Below are 19,240 nucleotides of genomic sequence, written 5' to 3'. Positions count from 1 at the left end.
TCTTCTATCCTTCTCTCCTTACCTCACTACCTTTTGTCTCTTCATCTCTAGCCTTTGGATAACCATTTGTCAATCACCCCACCCCCACCTCACCTGCATCCACTCGTCTGCAGAAGGGTCACATGCCAAAACATCACCTATTCCTTCTCTCCAGAGACGCTGCCTGTCCCGCTGAGTTACTCCAGCTTTTTGTGTCTTTTATCACTTGCCAGGAGGCTTTGTCCTGTCCCCACCCATCTTCCAGCTTTTTCCCTGTACTTCATCAGTCGGAAGAAGGGTCCCAACCTTAAACATCACCTTTCCATATCCTCCACAGATACTGGCAGATCCAGCACTCATTCCAGCACTTTGTGTCTATTTTTTTGTAAACAAGCATCTGCAATCCCTATGTGCCTACATATTCCAGCACTTCTTTTGGATAATCATGTACCAGACTAAAGCACAAGATAGTTTCAATCAAACAACAAAGTGCTGGTGTAACTCAGCGGGTCAGGCAGGATCACTGGAGAACATGGATAGGTGACGTTTTGGGTGGGGACTAGAAAAATCACCTATCCATGTTCTCCAGAGATGCTGCCTGACCCGCTGAGTTACTTCAGCACTTTGTGCCTTTTCTTGTATACTACCATCTGCCGTTCCTTGTTTCTATTTTTCCCCAAATCTATTGCTGCCTTTACAAAGCACCTCTCTCATCCAGTGCCGGCTTTAACATGAGTTTGTAGAAAGGTCCCAACCCAAACCCGAAAATAACCGACCACGCCGACCATTGATCACCCAAGTATACTAGCCCTATCCTACACACAAGGGGCAATGTACAATTTTTACCAAGGCCAATTAACCTACAACCTTTTTGGTCAAAGATCACACGTCTTTGGAGTGTGGGAGGAAACCTGAGCACCTGGGGAAAACCCACGCAGTCACGGGGAGAACGTATAAACACCGTACAGCCAGCACCCGTTGTCAGGATCAAAACCAGGCCTCTGGCATTGTAAGGCAGCAGCTCTACTGCTGCGCCACTGTGCCACCACCTTGTTAGAGGTTACCTAAAACTGGAGAAGTCAATGTTCATTCCATGCTAGATATTTTCATTTCATATCATTTCATATCACAGATATTTTCAGTTCTCAGGTCTTTGGTGCTGACACTTACCAAGTGGAGTAACCACTGCACCGATGCGGGCCGATTGCTTCCCGACCCGCTGCCAATCTCTGGCCGCGCTTGAGATCCACTCGGCCATGGTGCAGATATACTCTCCGTCATCCGACACCGCTGCATTGTGGAGCTGCAACACAAAGGAGCCCGGCCCTTGTTTGACCAGCCTGAGGTCTCCGCTGGCCCCCCGCTTGTGGTACGATGTATCAATGACTTGGGTCCCGTCCTGTTCCCGGCTGATAACGTCAATGGCCTGACCCCGCTTGTTGATCATCTGCCAGGTGATGGAGAGGCGATTGTGGTTGCCGATCGGCAAATTAACATTGCATACAAACTGAAGCATGCCGCCCTCCAAAACTTTGGTGGTGTTACTGGTGACAGTCACGTTCAAACTACTCTCTGGAGAATACAGAACACCATTAGTACAACTGGTAGCATTGGCAAAACAAGCCTTCAAGACCCACCAGCTTGCTCCCCAATTCCTTTCCATTATCCTCCCTTTGATCGAGTCCATCTACACCACGCTGCCTCGACAAAGCCACCGCCATATTCAAACACCAGTCGCACCCGGTCCCTCCCTCCTCTCCCCTCTCCCATCAGGCAAAATGTACAGAAGTTTGAAAATGTCTCCCTCCCACGCTCAATGCTGAAGGAGATGGACACTGCCTTGTCCATCGTGGGTACTGACCACCCCACCATCGAAGGGATCTATTGGAGTCGTTAGCTCAAAAAGGCAGCCAGCATCATCAGAGACCCCCACCACCCTGGACATGTTCACATTTCAATCCTACCATCAAGAAGAAGGTACAGGAGCATGAAAACCGTGATCACCAGGTTCAATAATAGCTTCGTCCCAACAACCATCAGACTATTAAAAAATATATAATCTTTGCCAGTCAATAAACCTCCAAACCTGTATGAATTTGGGAGGAAACCGAAGCGTCCGGAGAAAACTCACTCGGACGTAGAGAACGTCCAAACTGTACAGATTGAACCTGGGTCTCTGAGATGAGGGGATAGTTTTTTTTTAAACAAAGAGAGTGGTGGATGCCTGGAACGTGCGGCCAAGCGTGGTGGCAGAGGCAAGTACGATTGTGGTATTTAAGAGGCTTTTAGATAGGTAAATGGATATGTAAGGAATAGCAGGGATGGGGAAGGTGCCACTTGTTTCACATCATAAAAACCAATGTTTTGGATTTTATGGGAATTGTAGCCAAGTAAATCCACTAATTACTTAAAAATGAGTTTTCTGGGTGAGATCTGTATCTAGTTTTGCAAAATAAGCAACGGCGTAGATTTTTGATGAGCGCATTTTAAAATTTGATAGTAATTAATTAATTTTACTACTAATACTGCTTGAAAGATTTGTTTAATTGTGTCAGTTGAAAGCAGAATGATTGATTTAATTACTTATTGTTCCTAAAATAATTTTTCTATGATTGGAGTTGGCGAGGTGCCAATACTCTGAAGAAATGCTATTACTTTTCCGAAGTGTCTGAAACAATGTTTTTCTTTTTCAAAATCTGTCCAGTTTGAATTTTCTGCCATTGGTAATGAACACAAAATACATATCATCTTGTTTTATTTTGGAGCAAAGCACAAAGTGCTGGAGGAACTCAGAGGGTCAGGCAGCATCTGTGGAGGGAATGGACGAATGACATATCAGATCAGGACCCTTCTTCAGAGTGGGGAGGAGGAGAAAGCTGGGAAAAGAGAGGTGGGGGCAGGACAAAGCCTGGAAAGTGACAGGTGGATACAGGTGAGAGGGACATTAAATGGCAGATGAGTGGAATAAAGGGCCTGTCCCACTTGGGCGTCATTTGCGCGTCACGTGGGTGGCGTGCGAGGATTTGAGCATCCCAAAATCTTGGGGCGCTGCGCGCTACCGTGCGTCATTACATACGCCTCCACGCCACACCACGCGCCAAACGCGCATCATGCATGCCATGCGCACGTCACGACCAGTGCCGGATTTACGTATAAGCTAAACAAGCTATAGCTTAGGGCCCCCACTTTCTAGGGGCCCCCCCCCCCGAAAAAAGTGATGGGCCTCGAGGTCTTGGGGGGCCTCCGGCCAAGGCAGAACACCTACCGTTCAACTCTGGGCGGCCCCCCTCTCTATCTCTCTCTCTCCATCTCCCCCCGCCGGGCTCCGCTCGCTCCTCATCCGCTGGCACGGCAGGCCGCCTTGCACATGCGCACAACCACGGCCAGCACATCATCGGCCGCCCTGCGCATGCGCACTGCAACGGCAACTGGTCGGCGCTGGGCACTTTCTCCCTCGCTTTGAATTGTGGGAGATTTGGCCGCCATGGCTGTCCGGTCGTTGGGGGCCTCACAAGTGGAACAGCTTAGGGCCTCTCTTCATCTAAATCCGGCACTGGTCACGACACGTAAATTATATCTCGTAAATGACGCCCAAGTGGGACAGGCCCTTAAGTGACAAAGGCCGGAGGTTTAAAGGAGACAAAAGGGCGCCAGATAAGCAGAGTGAAATGTAAAGCTGGAGGCAGGGATATGGGTGGAAGGGGACAGGGGAAGGGGGAGACAGACAAATGTAAATTAACATTTTACACAAAGGGTGGTGGTTGTATGGAACGAGCTGCCAGAGGAAATAGTCGAGGCAGGTACTATCACAACATTGTAGAAACATTTCGACAGGTACATGGATAGGATAGGTTCAGAGGGATATGGGCCAAATGCAGGCAGGTGGGATCAGTGTAGATGGGACATGTTGCTCGGCATGGGAAAGTTGGGCATGTTTCCACGCTGCATGGCTCTATGACGCTATTTGCGGGAAGAGGAGGGATAAAAGGGAATGGGGGTCTTGACGATGGGAGAATAGCAGGTAAAGAAAACTGATGTCAGATAAAACCAAGAACTGCCAAAAATCTGGGGCAAATATGATGCTATTTCTCTAAGTCCTTGGTAACTACAACGGGACTAGTCTAAATATCTGCACATTTTGCACATATATATTGAAAAGACACCATTTTGAGGATGATAATTCTGTTTTCAAAATTGTCTGATTTGTGAAAAACAGAATGTTACTGGAGATAAAATGCTTCATCGTTCCAGCTACAATGTGTGCACTTTGTACTGCCTGGAGACCTGATATGATGGGTCAGCCCACATGATTTCCAACGTTAGAGAACTCCAGTTTGACCCTGTGGCGATCCCATCCCCAATTAGTTCCTCTCGAAGATTAAGTGTCAGGTTATCGCAAACGCAGAGTTACCTATAGAAACTGACTTTTGCGCTGACCGTGAATAATTACAGTTGGAAAGAATATATTGTCGTTGCGGATGGGTGAACACTTTCCTTTGGGCTTATCTCCCCACAGGGACATTTCACTATCAATTCCCACTTTAAACAAGAAAAAAAGTACTGGATTGTTTGTTTTTATTCCGGGTGCTCCGGTTTCCTCCCGCATCCCAAAAACATGCAGGTTTGTAAGTTAATTGGCCTCTGAAAATTGCCCCCCCAGTGTGTAGAGGGGAGTGGATGAGAAAGTGGGATAACATAGGACTAGTGTGAATGGGTGATTGATGGTCAGCGAGGGCATGGTGGGCCACAGGGCCTGTTTCCACTCTGTACCTCTAAACTTGTGGAATTCCTTGCCACGGAAGGCTATGGAGGGCAGGTCAATGGATGTTTTAATGGTGGAGATTGACAGATTCTTGATTAGTAAGAGTGTCAGGGGTTATGGGGAGAAGTCATGAGAATGGGGTTGAGAGGGAAGGATGATCCCATGATTGATTTAATTGTGGAGTAGACTTGATGGGCCGAATGGCCTAATTCTTCTCCTATAAAATGCTGGAATAACTCAGTGGGTCAGGCAGCACCTTTGGAGAAAATAAATAGGTGATGATTTGGGTCGAGACCCTTCTTCGGGGAGAGGTAAACTAGAGGTATGAAATGGTTCAGAAGAAATCAGAGCCGGCACCCATGACCAAGGAAAAGTGGAGCTCACAATGGTCCATTGTTGGCTGTGGAAGAGGTGATAATGAAGGTGTAGATTGGTTTATGCATGAGAACCAATCATAGTAGAATAGCATCACTAATCTCACCCTACTGTACAATTTATACTAACACCCACTTCCTACACTAGTCAATCTTGGAAGCGGTCACGATGATCTAACAACTAACAACCTGCTGTACCGCTATAAGATGAATACTGATTAAAGATGATCTTGAACTACAGATTGTATTCTTTGGCTATTTACAGAAGGGATATGAACAGTAAAACTAGCACTTCGACTAGGGTGAGGGAGGGATAGGGAGGGATGGGGAGAGAGGGAATGCAAGGGTTACTTCAAATTAGAGAAGTCAATTTTCATACCGCTGGGGTGTAAGCTGCCAAAGCGAAAAATGAGGTGCTGTTCCTCCAATTTCCATGTGGCCTCATTCTGACTATGGATGAGACCCAGGATAGAAAAGTCAGTATGGGAACAGGAAGGGGAGTTAAAATGTTTGGCAAATGGGAGATCACGTAGGTAAAGGCGGACTGAGCGTTAGTGTTAAGCGAAACGATCGCCCAGTCCGTGCTTGGTCTCGCCGATACAGCGAATACAGTGGGTGAGGTTGGAAGAGGTGCAAGTGAACCCCTGCCTCATCTGAAAGGGCTGTCGGGAGTCCCTGGATGTAGTTGAGGAAGGAGTTATAGAGGCAGGTTTCAGGAGAAAATCTGCAAGGGTGGATTAACAATTTTGAACAGTTACTTACTGACAGGCAGCACAATTATTAAATGTTTCGTAGATTTGTTCGTGTCTCTGCCGATGAAATCTCCTGTCACCGTCCTCTCATGCTCAGTGGCCCGACAGTGATACTTGCCACTATCTCCCACCTGAAGGTGGTAGATCTTCAGCAGATATGTTGTATCAGTCTCTTTTGCAAACCTTATATATCCCAAACGCTCTCTGGTTGTGTAGTCAGCATGGACCGTTGGCACGGCATTGCGGCCAATATTGACGATTTGCGTGCCGTTATAAATCCACAACACTGAGAAATATCGGTCCTGTATATTCTGAGCCACAAGGACACACCTCAACTCCAAGCTCTCTCCTACCGTGAAGACTTTCTTTTCATTCTCCAAATGAACACTGAAGTTCTTATCTGTAACAAAACACAGACATACATTTAACGGTGACTGCTTGAGAATCCTAGGGTCAAGATTTACAACTAAAAGGCAGGATACATGAATAGGAAAAGTTTAGGAGGATAGAGTTTAGAAGGATAGTTAGATGGAGCTCTAGGGGCTAGTGGAACCAAGGGATATGGGGAGAAAGCAGGCACGGGTTACTGATTGGGGGCGATCAGCCATGATCACAATGAATGGCGGCGCTGGCTCGAAGGGCCGAACGGCCTCCTCCTGCACCTATTTTCTATGTTTCTATTCAGACTAAATGCAGGTAGCTGGGACGAGTGGAGGCAGACGTTATCACCTCTTCCCCAGCCAACAAATGGGCCATTATGGGCTCCACCCTTCCTTGGTCATCTTATTACCAGCTTTGATTTGTTCCTGCCTTTTCCTATCTCCAGGTCCCCCTGCTCTACTTTTATGCTGAAGAAAGGTTCAGGCCCAAAACATCACCTGTTCCTTTTCTCCAGGGATGCTGCCTGACCAGCATTTTGTGTCTATCTTCAGTATAAACTGGCAATTGCAGTTCCTTCCTACACTAATGGAGGCATCATGGTTGTCACGGGCAAGACGGGCTGAAGGGCCCGTTTCCATGCTGTAACACTCTAAAAATGAAGCCTGTGATTGGCCAAGACTTACTTGAACATTCAAAATGCACAAGCAAGGAACTGTACATGCTGGTTTGCACAAAAGGACACAAAGTGTTGCAGTAATTCAACAGATTAGGCTCTGGAGAAAAGGAGGTGATGTTTTGGGTCGGTACCCTTATTCAGACCAAAGATGACCAGGAGGGGCAGGACAAGGCCCGGTAGGTAACAGGTGGATACAGGTGAGGAGGATTTTGTGATTGGCAGACAGTAAGATAAAGACCAGAGATAAAAAATACAGAAGGTATGAGACAAAATGATTGATTGGACCCAACACCTCGTTCTCTCCCCTTCCACCTACATTTCCTCTTCTAGCTTAATAATTAGCAACTCTTCATAAGTTCATAAGTTATAGGAGCAGAATTGGGCCATTCGGCCCATCGAGTCTATTCCGCCATTCATTCACAGCTGATCTACCTTTCCCTCTCAACCCCATTCTCCTGCCCTCCCCATAACCTCTGACACCCATACTCTTTGATCCTCTTAGATCTGATTTCAGGTCGGGACCCTTCTCTATACCCTATTGTTTCAGACTTTGGCAATAGTGATTTTGATGTACCTTTTTGAGGAATAATCATTCTAAAACAATGCCTTACCGGTGGCTTTTACGTTGACAGTGGTCCTATCGGAGGGCTTGGTGGCTATGGTGTACCAGGATTTATCTGGGTCTTGAATCCACTCTCTGGCCTCACAGTAGAAGGTCCCCTGGTCAAACGGTTGAAGTCTGTAGATGGTGAGTCTGTAGGACGTGGCTCCAGTTTTGTCCAGTCGGACATCGCCCGATGTCTGCCTCTGCCTGTACGACTCTCCGGAACGTAGGATGAAATCCCGGGTCAGTGAGATGACCTTGAGACTCTGATCTGCCTTCTGGAGATACCACGTGACGGCCACGTGCGTGTGGTACGGCGTCTGCTCAGAGACCTCGCACACCAGCTCCAGCGAATCTCCCTCCACTTTATTCAGCTCCTGGGCTACAGATGTTGCACGGAGAGTATCTGGAATAACTGGGAGGGAACAGAATGGGGATGGTCAATAGAACATATTATAAACAATTATTGAATGAACAGAGACTGTACGAGATTCAATGATAGCTAAACTTTGGGCAGCACAGTGACATAGCTAGTAGAGATTTAGTTTAGACACACAGAGCTGGAGTAACTCAGTGGGCCAGGCTGCATCCATGGAGAAAAAGAATAGGTGATGTTTTGTATCGGACACCTTCTTCATACTGAAGTCTGACTCAGTTCAGACCAAGTCTGCTCTTTTTTCCCAAAGATGCTGCCTGACCTACTGGGTAACTCCAGCACTTTGTGTCTATCTTCAGTATAAATCAGCACCAGCAGTTCCTTCCAATGCATAGAGATTTGGTTTAGTTTAGAGATATGACAATTTCAGAAAAGGCAACATTTATAACATTATGTTCAGATATTTGTCACGATGTTGTAGATATAATAAAGACCATTCACTTGCATTGTAGTGGGGACTCGCAGGAGTCCAGCCAAAAACTAGTCGGACACTAGTTGTGTGCACTAGGCGTGTTTATTCTCTCCAATACATTTTTGTGTACCTGTTCACACAAGTTCTATCTTATACATTGGGGACAATTTACAAAAAACAATTAACCTGCAGACCTGCACATCTTTGGGATGTGAGAGGAAACTGGAGCACTTGGAGAAAAACGCGCGGTTACAGGGAGAATGTGCAATCTCTGTAAAGACAGCCCCCGTGGTTAGGATCGAAAAAGGTTCTGACTGTCTGCTTTACCAATGCTTCTCATAATTTTAGATCTCTCCTCAACCTCGTGTCTCAGAGAAAACAATCCAAATTTGTCCAAACTCTGATTTAATTGCATAGCACACAAACAAAAGCTTTTCACCGTATCTCAGAACATGTGACAATAATAAACCCATCCTAATAGAGCTGCTGCTTCACAGCACCAGGGAACCAAGGTTCAATCCTGATCTTGGGTGCTGCCTATGTGGACGTTTGCACGTTCTCCCTGCGACCAAATTTTTTTTTTTTTAATCAAAAAATGTATTCAATTATTAAAAATAATATTTACACTACAATAAAACAAGCCAGAACCCACCACCATAATACAATACAAACATGTATCCATAATAAACGACTATACAAACTATGCTACAATCCAAGCACAATCCGCCCGACCTTTTCTTGTCGGGTCTCCGTTGTCGTTGGGGCTGCAACGAGGAGCGGCCTCCAACAGGAGAAGACCGGGGACTCTGTTGCCGACGACTCACCTCACCGTCGCGGGGCTGGCCGAGTCCGGAGTGGGTGAAGCGGTGGTGGAGCGCTGCTGCTGCTGCGGCCCGACCTCCGGAGATTCGGAGGCTGCAACTGCGGGTGTGGCGGACGGCGGCACCGGGAGCCCGTGGGTCCCTGGAGGGAGACCGCTTTTCAGGGCTCTCGCAACGGCGACTTCTCCCGCCCGAGTTGCGGGGTTGAAGAGCTCCTGGAGCGGGGCCATACAGCACCGCCCCTCGCGGCTTGGAATGGCCGCGGGACTCTGCGAGCGCACGCCGGGGGCTCTAACACCAAGGCCTGGTGTGCGACCTCGCATCACCCGGCGTGGCTTTAATGGCCGCTGGACAATCGCCATCGCCAGCCGGTGGCTTTGACTTTGACTCTGACATCGGGGGGGGGGGGGGGGGGAGTGCAGTGGAGAGATAATTTTTTTTGGCCTTCCATCACAGCGATGTGATGGATGTTTATGTAAATTATGTTGTGTCTTGGGTCTATTTGTTTGTAATGTATGGCTGCAGAAACGGCATTTCGTTTGGACCTCAAGGGGTCCAAATGACAATTAAATTGAATCTTGAATCTTGAATCTTGAATCCTTATTGAGGATACATTCAACACCCTGCGGAGCCCAGCGGTCCCTCAGGGTGCCCGTAGACAGGGCGTATTCCCTTTCTAACCCCACCCGGGCACGGACGTAACCCCGGAAAAAGGGCAGGCAGCTGCCCTGTGACCTAATGGTTGTCTCGATATTCCCATTGTCTCAAAGACATTCAAGTTGATGGGTTAAATGACCACAATAAAATGCCGAGAGTGTGTAGATGAGTGATAAAATCTCGGGGGGAGTTGAGGAATATATGAGGAGAATAAAACAAGGAGTTTAATATAGAATTAGTGTAACTGGGTGGTCAATGGCCGGGTGTGGACTCGATGGGCCGAATGGCCTGTTTCGTCCTATATCTCTTTATCACCCTGACTCAAAAAGTAATAGAAAATGACGAGAGGCATAGATAGGGTAGACTGAATATTTTTCCCAGGATGTTTAACTCAAATACTAGGGGGAAGAGTTTTAAGGTGTGAGGGGCACAGTTTAAAGGAGGGCAAGTTTTTATTTACGCAGACGGTGGTGGGTGCTTGGAACGCATTGGTAGGGGTGGTAGTGGAGGCACATGGGATAGTGGCGTTTGGATAGGCACCTGGGCTTGCAGGGAATGGATTGATGCAGGTAAATATGTAACGGTCTTGACATCATGCTCAGCGCAGACATTGTGGGCTGAAGGGCCCGTTCTGGTGCTGTACTGTTCTATGTTCCAAACGGTTTAAATGTGTAGATGATGCAGATGGCCAGTCTTTATAGACTCAATGAGCTGCCATCATAAAGCTGATTAGTTTATCTTGGCATCATGTTTGGCACAGACATTGTGGGCTGGAGGCTTGTTCTGTGCTGCACTTTTTACTTTAGAGTTTAGATACCGTGCAGAAAAAGGACCTCCAGCCCGACATGTCTCTGCCGACCGGCAATCATCTTTACACCAGCTCTATCCTACACACTAGCCCATCTTAACCTCTCTGTGACCTCCTGACATATACTGTGTGGCACTGAGGGGTTGGCAGCGGATTATTTAATAACTATATTTCAATGCGGATTTTACACAAGATGTCGCATTATGCTGACATGACATGCCCCTGTTTGAGTATCTGAAGAGCGCTGGTGCTCAAGTTTAGAGATACAGTGTGGAACTAGGACCTTCAGCCCACTGAGGTCACGCTGACCAACAATTATCCTGTACACTAGTTCTACCCTAAACACGAGGGACAATTTACAGCAGCAAATTCACCTGAAAAAATGCTCATTTTGGAATGTGGGAGGAAACTGGATCTCCGGGAGAGAACCCATGCAGTCACAAGGAGAACGTGCAAACTCCATACAGACAGCACCCATAGTCAGGATCGCAACTCTACCTCTGTGCCACTGTGCCACCCAAAACTGTTCTGTGTTTGTAAATATGTTTAATTCCGCGAGATGGTTTTGCGACATATTGAACCTCATTATAGAGACCGCTCAACACAATGTTCTTGGATTAAAGATCTACACAGCAGGCTTGGAAAACAAGCGAGAAAAACATATGGAAAATAAAGATGAGATGGAATTTTGCATTACCCCGAGGAGAAACAGCCCACAGAGCTGTTTCTGTGCACACCACTTGGCACTCTTCATTTTAAAAAGCTTTAAAAACCACAGCATGAACATCGATCCATTAATGCATAAATCTATTAGCAGAGATATCAACACCTTCCCTTTCAAATTAAGAAATTTAGATCAATATATTTAGCATTCATATACCCACATACCTAATGGGGCGGCGATCAGGCAATTGAACCATCCTCTCACCAACTAGCGAGCGGTCCTGACCTTCCATCTACCTCAATGGAGACCCTCCGACTATCTTTAATCAAACTTTACTGGACTTTATCTTGCACGAAACGCTATTCCCCTTATCCTGTATCCGTACGCTGTGGAGGCTCGATTATAATCATATATAGTCTTTCCGCTGATTGGATAGCACGCAACAACAAAAGCTTTTCGCTGTACCTGACAATAAACAAAACATAAAACTGTGGAGTATATGGTTAGGACATTTTGTATCGATACCCTTCTTCAGGCTGATTGTGGTGGTGGGGATAGGGGAGAAAGCTGGATGAGAGAAGGGACAGGGCAAAGCCTGGCGTGTGATAAGTGAATACATCTGAGGGTGTGGGTTTGATTGGCAAATGGGAGGACAAAGTCTGGAGATGAACACGGTCAAAGAGTAGAAGAGTAGCAGGAATGACAGGGTGTGGGGAGGGGGGGGGTGGGGGGTTGAAGGAAATAAAGCTGGGAGAAAGGAGAGACAAGACAAAGTGTGGCTGGTTTGTCGACATTTTGACTTGATTGCATTTTTAGTTTAGTTTAGGGATACAGCATGTAAACAGGGCTTCAGCCTACCTTGTCTGTGCTGACCAACAATCACCCGTACACTGGTTCTATGTTGTCCCAGTTTCACATCCTACACACTAGGGGCAATTTACAGAAGCCAATTAACCAACAAATCTGCACTTCTTGTGTGGGAGGGAACCAGAGCACCCAGAGAAAACCCACATGTTCACAGGGAGAACGTGCAGACAGCACCCAAGGTCAGGATCGAACCTGGGCCTCTTGCACTGTGAGGCAGCGACTCTACCACTGCGCCGTTCCAAATCTACATATGGTATTATCTGATCTGATTGGAAACATACAAAACATTGGTTCACGTGACAATAATAAACCAAAACCTATGTCATGCAGTTATAGTAGAGTCATACAGTGTGGAAACTTGCCCGCACTGATCAATGTGGTCCATCTACACTAGTCCCACCTGCCTGCGTTGTACCCATATCCCTCTAAACCTGTTCTATCCATGTATCTGTCTAATTGCTTCTTAAACATTGTTATAGTCCCTGCCTCAACTACTTCCTCTGGCAGCTTGTCCCATACATCTACCACCTTTCATGTGAAAAAGCTTCCCCTCAAATACCGATAAAATCTTTCCTCCTTTACCTTAAACCTATGCCCTCTGGTTCTCGAATCCCTTACTCTGGGCAAGTGATTCAGGGCATCCAATTGCCCAATAAATTGAGCCGGGCAGTGAGAGGACATGAACCAGAGCCAGCAGACCACCTCTGCTGTCAGCCTCAGGGAAAATTCATCACCTACTGTGCTGTGTTGAGGTTTGGCATCATTGAAGGATCAAAAGATATATTTTTCTCCAAAGACGGAGCGATTCCTGACACAACATCCCACATTTAACATTCTCTCTCATCTGGTGATGCACACCAGCACTTTGAAGCTCATCTCGAATGTCCAAATAGTTAACTGCACCCTTTATTTCATTGTCTACCGATAGTCAAATTAGATTGAACATCAAAGATCGCTGCTGCTATTTCAGGCTTATGAATTATTCTTGCAGATGAAATTGTTCGCATGTGTCAAGAAATCAACTGGTCGAAGGTGAGCTTGTCGTAGACAACCTTTGACCCAGTTATGCAAAGAAACCTCACATATTCATTTTTGTTAGTTTAGAGATACAGCGCGGAAACAGGCCGTTCAGCCCACTGAGTCTGCGCCGACTAGCGATCGCCCCATACACTAGTTCTATCCTACACACTAGGGACAATTTACAGCAGACAATTAACCTGCAAATTAACCTACAAAAACCTGCACGTCTCTGGGATGTGGGAAGAAACCACTCGGAGAAAACCCACACGGTCACAGGGAGGACGTACACACCTGGGTCTGGTGCTGTGAGGCAGCAATTCTACCACTGCGCCATGTGCCACCCACTGGGAGTAAAATGTAGAAACAAGGAACAATTTACAAAAAAAAAGACACAGATTGCTGGAGTAACTCAGCAACTAGAAACTAAGTTTTGGATGATGGGTATTATATTGGAGATGCTAACTCTGGAAAACCTGTGACATATATAATATAACAATTACAGCATGGAAACAGGCCATCTCGGCCCTACAAGTCCGTGCCGAACAACTTTTTTTTCCCTTAGTCCCACCTGCCTGCACTCATACCATAACCCTCCATTCCCTTCTCATCCATATGTCTATCCAATTTATTTTTAAATGATACCAATGAACCTGCCTCCACCACTTCCACTGGAAGCTCATTCCACACCGCTACCACTCTCTGAGTAAAGAAGTTCCCCCTCATATTACCCCTAAACTTCTGTCCCTTAATTCTGAAGTCATGTCCTCTTGTTTGAATCTTCCCTATTCTCAAAGGGAAAAGCTTGTCCACATCAACTCTGTCTATTCCTCTCATCATTTTAAAGACCTCTATCAAGTCCCCCCTTAACCTTCTGCGCTCCAGAGAATAAAGACCTAACTTATTCAACCTATCTCTGTAACTTAGTTGTTGAAACCCAGGCAACATTCTAGTAAATCTCCTCTGTACTCTCTCTATTTTGTTGACATCCTTCCTATAATTGGGCGACCAAAATTGTACACCATACTCCAGATTTGGTCTCACCAATGCCTTGTACAATTTTAACATTACATCCCAGCTTCTATACTCAATGCTCTGATTTATAAAGGCTAGCATACCAAAAGCTTTCTTTACCACCCTATCTATATGAGATTCCACCTTCAAGGAACTATGCACGGTTATACCCAGATCCCTCTGTTCAACTGTATTCTTCAATTCCCTACCATTTACCATGTACGTCCTATTTTGATTTGTCCTGCCAAGGTGTAGCACCTCAGCATTAAACTCCATCTGCCATCTTTCAGCCCATTTTTCCAAATGGCCTAAATCACTCTGTAGACTTTGGAAATCCTCTTCATTATCCACAACACCCCCTATATTGGTATAATCTGCATACTTACTAATCCAATTTACCACACCTTCATCCAGATCATTGATGTACATGACAAACAACATAGGACCCAACACAGATCCCTGAGGCACCCCACTAGTCACCTGCCCCCAACCCGATAAACAGCCATCCACCATTACCCTCTGGCTTCTCCCATTCAGCCACTGTTGAATCCATCTTGCTATTCCTGCATTTATACCCAACAGTTGAACCTTCTTAACCAACCTTCCATGAGGAACCTTGTCAAAGGCCTTACTAAAGTCCATATAGACAACATCCACTGCTTTACCCTCGTCAATTTCCCTAGTAACCTCTTCAAAAAATTCAAGAAGATTAGTCAAACATGACCTTCCAGGCACAAATCCATGTTGACTGTTCCTAATCAGACCCTGTTTATCCAGATGCTTATATATATTATCTCTAAGTATCTTTTTCCATTAATTTGCCCACCACTGAAGTCAAACTAACAGGTCTATAATTGCTAGGTTTACTCTTAGAACTCTTTTTAAACAATGGAACAACATGCGCAGTACGCCAATCCTCGGGGACTATTCCCGTTTCTAATGACATTTGAAATATTTCTGTCATAGCCCCGGCTATTTCTACACTAACTTCCCTCAATGTCCTAGGGAATATCCTGTCAGGACCTGGAGACTTATCCACTTTTATATTTTTCAAAAGTGTCAGTACTTCTTTTACTTTGAACCTCATAGTATCCATAGCTACTCTACTAGTTTCCCTTTCCTCACATTAATGTGATAAAGGTATCAGTAAATGATAGCAACAATCTGGTAAAGCAAAGTTTTCATTAGTTTCTTCAGAATCACAAAGGAAAGAAAGCTCAAGTACCAGAGGTGAGAGAGGGGAAATATTTAATAGGAACCTGAGGAACAACTTTTTCCACTGAGAGAGTGGCGGGTAGAGGAGGTAGTTGAGGCAGCTACTATAATTAAAAGACGCTGAACAGATACATGGATAGGAGAGATTTAAAGGGACATGGGCCAAATGTAGGAAAATATGGCGACTCGATGGCATAGCCGGTAGAGTTGCTGCCTCACAGTGCCAGGCACCCAGGTTCGATACTGACCTTGGGTGCTGTCTATGTGGAGTTTGCACATTTTCCTGTAACCACATGGGTTTCCTCTGGGTACTCTGGTTTTCTCCCAACCCATAAGATGTGCGGGTTTATAGGTGAATTGGCCTCTTTAAATTGTCCCTACTGTGTAGAGGATGAGAAAGTAGAATAACATAGAACTATTGTGAACAGGTGATCGACGGTCGGCATGGACTCGATGGGCCGAAGGGCCTGTTTTCCTGTCGTATCTCTACACTGAACTAACTTATCTATGTGCATTGTGTGTACAGGCCTGTTAAGCTGCTGCAAGTACAAATGCCATTGTATCATTGTTGGTACATAAGACAAGTACACGCTCTTGTCTCTTGACCCTTACTCCTGCCTCAAAGGACAACACAAAAACACAAGCTTGGCTTGAAGACAGATCCCGACCTGAAACATCACCTGTCCATGTTCTCCAGAGATGCCGCCTGATCGGCTGAGTTACTCCAGCATGGTGTTGTTAGCTCGGAACACAAGGCTGGCTGGCTGGCATGTGCGGTACAGATAGCTACTCACTGAATAAACACACACAGCCTTCAAGGGAGACATTTGTTTACTGGTTGAATTGTTTGATAGTTGACAGGATCCCAGTTTGTAAAGCTGATGTGATTGCAAGACATCAAACTTTGCTGGAAATGGATACAGTCCATTGTGTCACAGAAAGCAGGGGATTAATTCCAGCTGTTCACATAATACCCAAATTAGACCCAAGCTAACAATTCAAATCGTTTAGGTTCAATAAAGCTCAAAGAATCAGCAGTAAAAACAAAGAACTGCAGATGCTGCTTTCCACACCAGGTCATGAAGTGCTGGAGTACTCCGTGAATCCGGCAGCGTCTCTGGAGAACATAGATAGGCGATATTTCAGGTTGAGACCCTTCTTCCAACCTGAAACATCACCTATCTATGTATTCCAGTGATGCTGCCTGACCCGCTGAGTTACTCCAGCAATTTGCATCCATCAAAGAATAAGCAACTGGTGTAAAGGATCGTTTTGACTTAGATTGAAAGATACAGCATGGTAACAGGGCCTTTAGCCCACGGAGTCAATGCCGACCATCGATCACCTATTCACACCAGTTCTATGTTATCCCATTTTCTCATCCACTCCCTACACACTAGGGGCCAATTTACAGAGAGCCAATTAACCTACATGACTTTGAGATGTGGGAGGAAACCCGAACACCTGGTGGAAACCCACACGGTCCCAGGGAGAACGTGCAAATTCCACACACAGAAAGCACCCGAGGTCAGGATCGAACCTGGGTCTCTGGTAATGTGAGGTAGCAGCTCTACCAGCTACGTCACTGTGCCACTCTAAACATGCTAAATGTTGATGGGAATATTTTTTGAGTGTGGAATTTCTGTTTGCTGTGTCTATTAATCTCCTGAATGTAGAATCGAAGCTTGTAATAAGTTTCTTAATTTTGTCTCCTTATTCTAATGGCAATGCAATGTTACAATATTAAATAAACTAATAAAGATAAAATTGCCACCAGGAAAAAAGTAAGTTAATAAAAAAAACTAAACCAGTCTGACCAAGCGTCCTGATGTGAAATGTCACCTATTATTAATGGTCGTGCAAAAAGAACAATGAGAAACAATCAAAGGTTAGGGAATTAATTAATCGCCCAGCCAATACTGAGAATTTCTTCCAGAGTAGGGAATCAAGAACCAGAGGACATAGGTTTAAGGTGATCGGGGAAAGATTTAATATGAACCTGAAGGGCAACTTTTTCACACGGAGGGCGGTGGGTACATGGAACGAGCTGCCAGAGGAAGTAGTTGAGGCAGGTACTGCAACAGCATGTATAAGACATTTTGGACAGGAACATGGATAGGAAAGAGATATGGGCCAAACGCAGGAAGATGGCACAAATGTATTTGGGACATCTTGGTTGGCATGGACAAGTTGTGCCGAAGGATTGTATTTCTGCGCTGTGTGACTATTAAGGTAAGGTACTTGGTCACAAAGAGCACCATGACAATACTCAGGCAGAAATGTGATTGATAGATCAATCTGCAATCTCTGAAGCATTAATGCCTGGAGGGTAATAAAAAGAATTGAAATTGTCCTTATTTTACCAAGCAGGAAAATAATCCACGTTTACTTTCAATTCACGTTACCCATCTATTCCATCTAATCCAACACATGGTTTTTGATGATATGTTAATCAAAATAGTGAACGACCTATTCTCAGTACACCATGTAATCAAATGTCTGCAGTTCTAAATCTAATTTTGTGCCTATTGCTTCTAAAACAGTAATTAATTAATATTTAGCCTGCAGTCAACTCAACAATTAGCTGCCGAGCTTCCTGCCTTAACACAGTTAACATTCAAATTTACATTCCAGTTCTGTTTGAGAAAAAGTAGCTTCTCGGCTATTGCTAGGAAATTCTCACTCTGAACAAATCGTTGTTGATGATCTGGAGAAGGGTTCCGACTCGAGATGTCCCCCAGAGATGCTGCCTGGCCCCGCTGAGTTACTCCAGCACTTTGTGTCCTTGTGCTCATATTCTCTGTTCCTCCCTCATCTTGAAATAGGCGCAGAGAAGATTCACCAGGATGTTACCTGGGCTTGCAGCTTTGAGTTACAGGGAGAAGTTGCATAGGCTGGGGCTTAGGTGACACTATGAGGCATTTTGATTGGCATAGACAAGTTGGGCCGAATGGCCGTATTTCTGTGCTGAATAACTCTATTAAAAGGAAGATGCTCACATACTTTTTCCCCAGTTTGGAGGATTCTAAAACTGAAGGACACGGGCTTAAGGGGAGAGTTTTAAGAGAGGTAACTCTAGTAGCAACTCTTTCATTCAGAGGGAACTCTGTATCTGGAATGAGCTACCAGAGCTTCAGAAGAGCATAAACCTACCAAATAATGAAAGTCATGGATAGTGAATGTGGAAATAATATTTTCAGTAGTGGAAGAGTCCAGGACTAGAGGGCACAGCCTCAGAATAAAAGGATGGAGAATGGAGAGGAGGAGGAATTTCTTTAGTTAAAGGATTGTGAATCTGTGGGATTCATTGACACAGTTGGCAGTAGAGGCCAATTCATTGGATGTTTTTAAAGCTGAGATTGATTTCTTGTTTAGTAAGGTTACAGGGAGAAAGCAGGAGAATGGTGTTGTGAGGGAAAGATAGATCTGCCACGATCTAATGGTGGAACAGACTTGATGGCTCTAATGGTCCAAATCTGCTCTTATGATAAGCAGATACAATTACGTTTAAAAAACATTTGGACCGATATGGAGATAGGAAGGGTTTAGTGGGTTATGGACCAAATGCAGGCAAATGGGAACAGCCCAGTATGTCAACCATGGACAAGGTACACCTCCATGACTCTAATCATTTTACTCTGATGTTCTCTTAACCTGAAGTTCAGACAGTGGAGAGATAGGTTTTTTGGCCTTCCATCACAGCAATGTGATGGATGTTTTATGTAAATTATGTTGTGTCTCGGGTCTATTTGTTTGTAATGTATGGCTGCAGAAACGTCATTTCGTTTGGACCTCAAGGGG

At 45.3% G+C, this 19,240-nt stretch overlaps 1 protein-coding gene across 1 annotated transcript in view; it reads right to left on the bottom strand.

Annotated features, from left to right (window-relative positions):
• Nucleotides 1-19,240, bottom strand: part of LOC129702741 (immunoglobulin superfamily member 3-like) — a 154,634-nt gene that overhangs the window by 50,265 nt on the left and 85,129 nt on the right. The window contains 3 exon segments of the mRNA XM_055644682.1: nucleotides 1,150-1,551; nucleotides 5,878-6,267; nucleotides 7,536-7,943. Of these exon segments, the coding sequence (XP_055500657.1) occupies nucleotides 1,150-1,551; nucleotides 5,878-6,267; nucleotides 7,536-7,943 (1,200 nt within the window).

This window comes from Leucoraja erinacea, chromosome 13 (assembly GCF_028641065.1).
Source record: "Leucoraja erinacea ecotype New England chromosome 13, Leri_hhj_1, whole genome shotgun sequence".
Lineage (NCBI taxonomy): Eukaryota > Metazoa > Chordata > Chondrichthyes > Rajiformes > Rajidae > Leucoraja > Leucoraja erinaceus.
The sequence above is the reverse complement of the archived record's forward strand: the minus strand, read 5'-3'. Positions and strand labels throughout refer to the sequence as shown.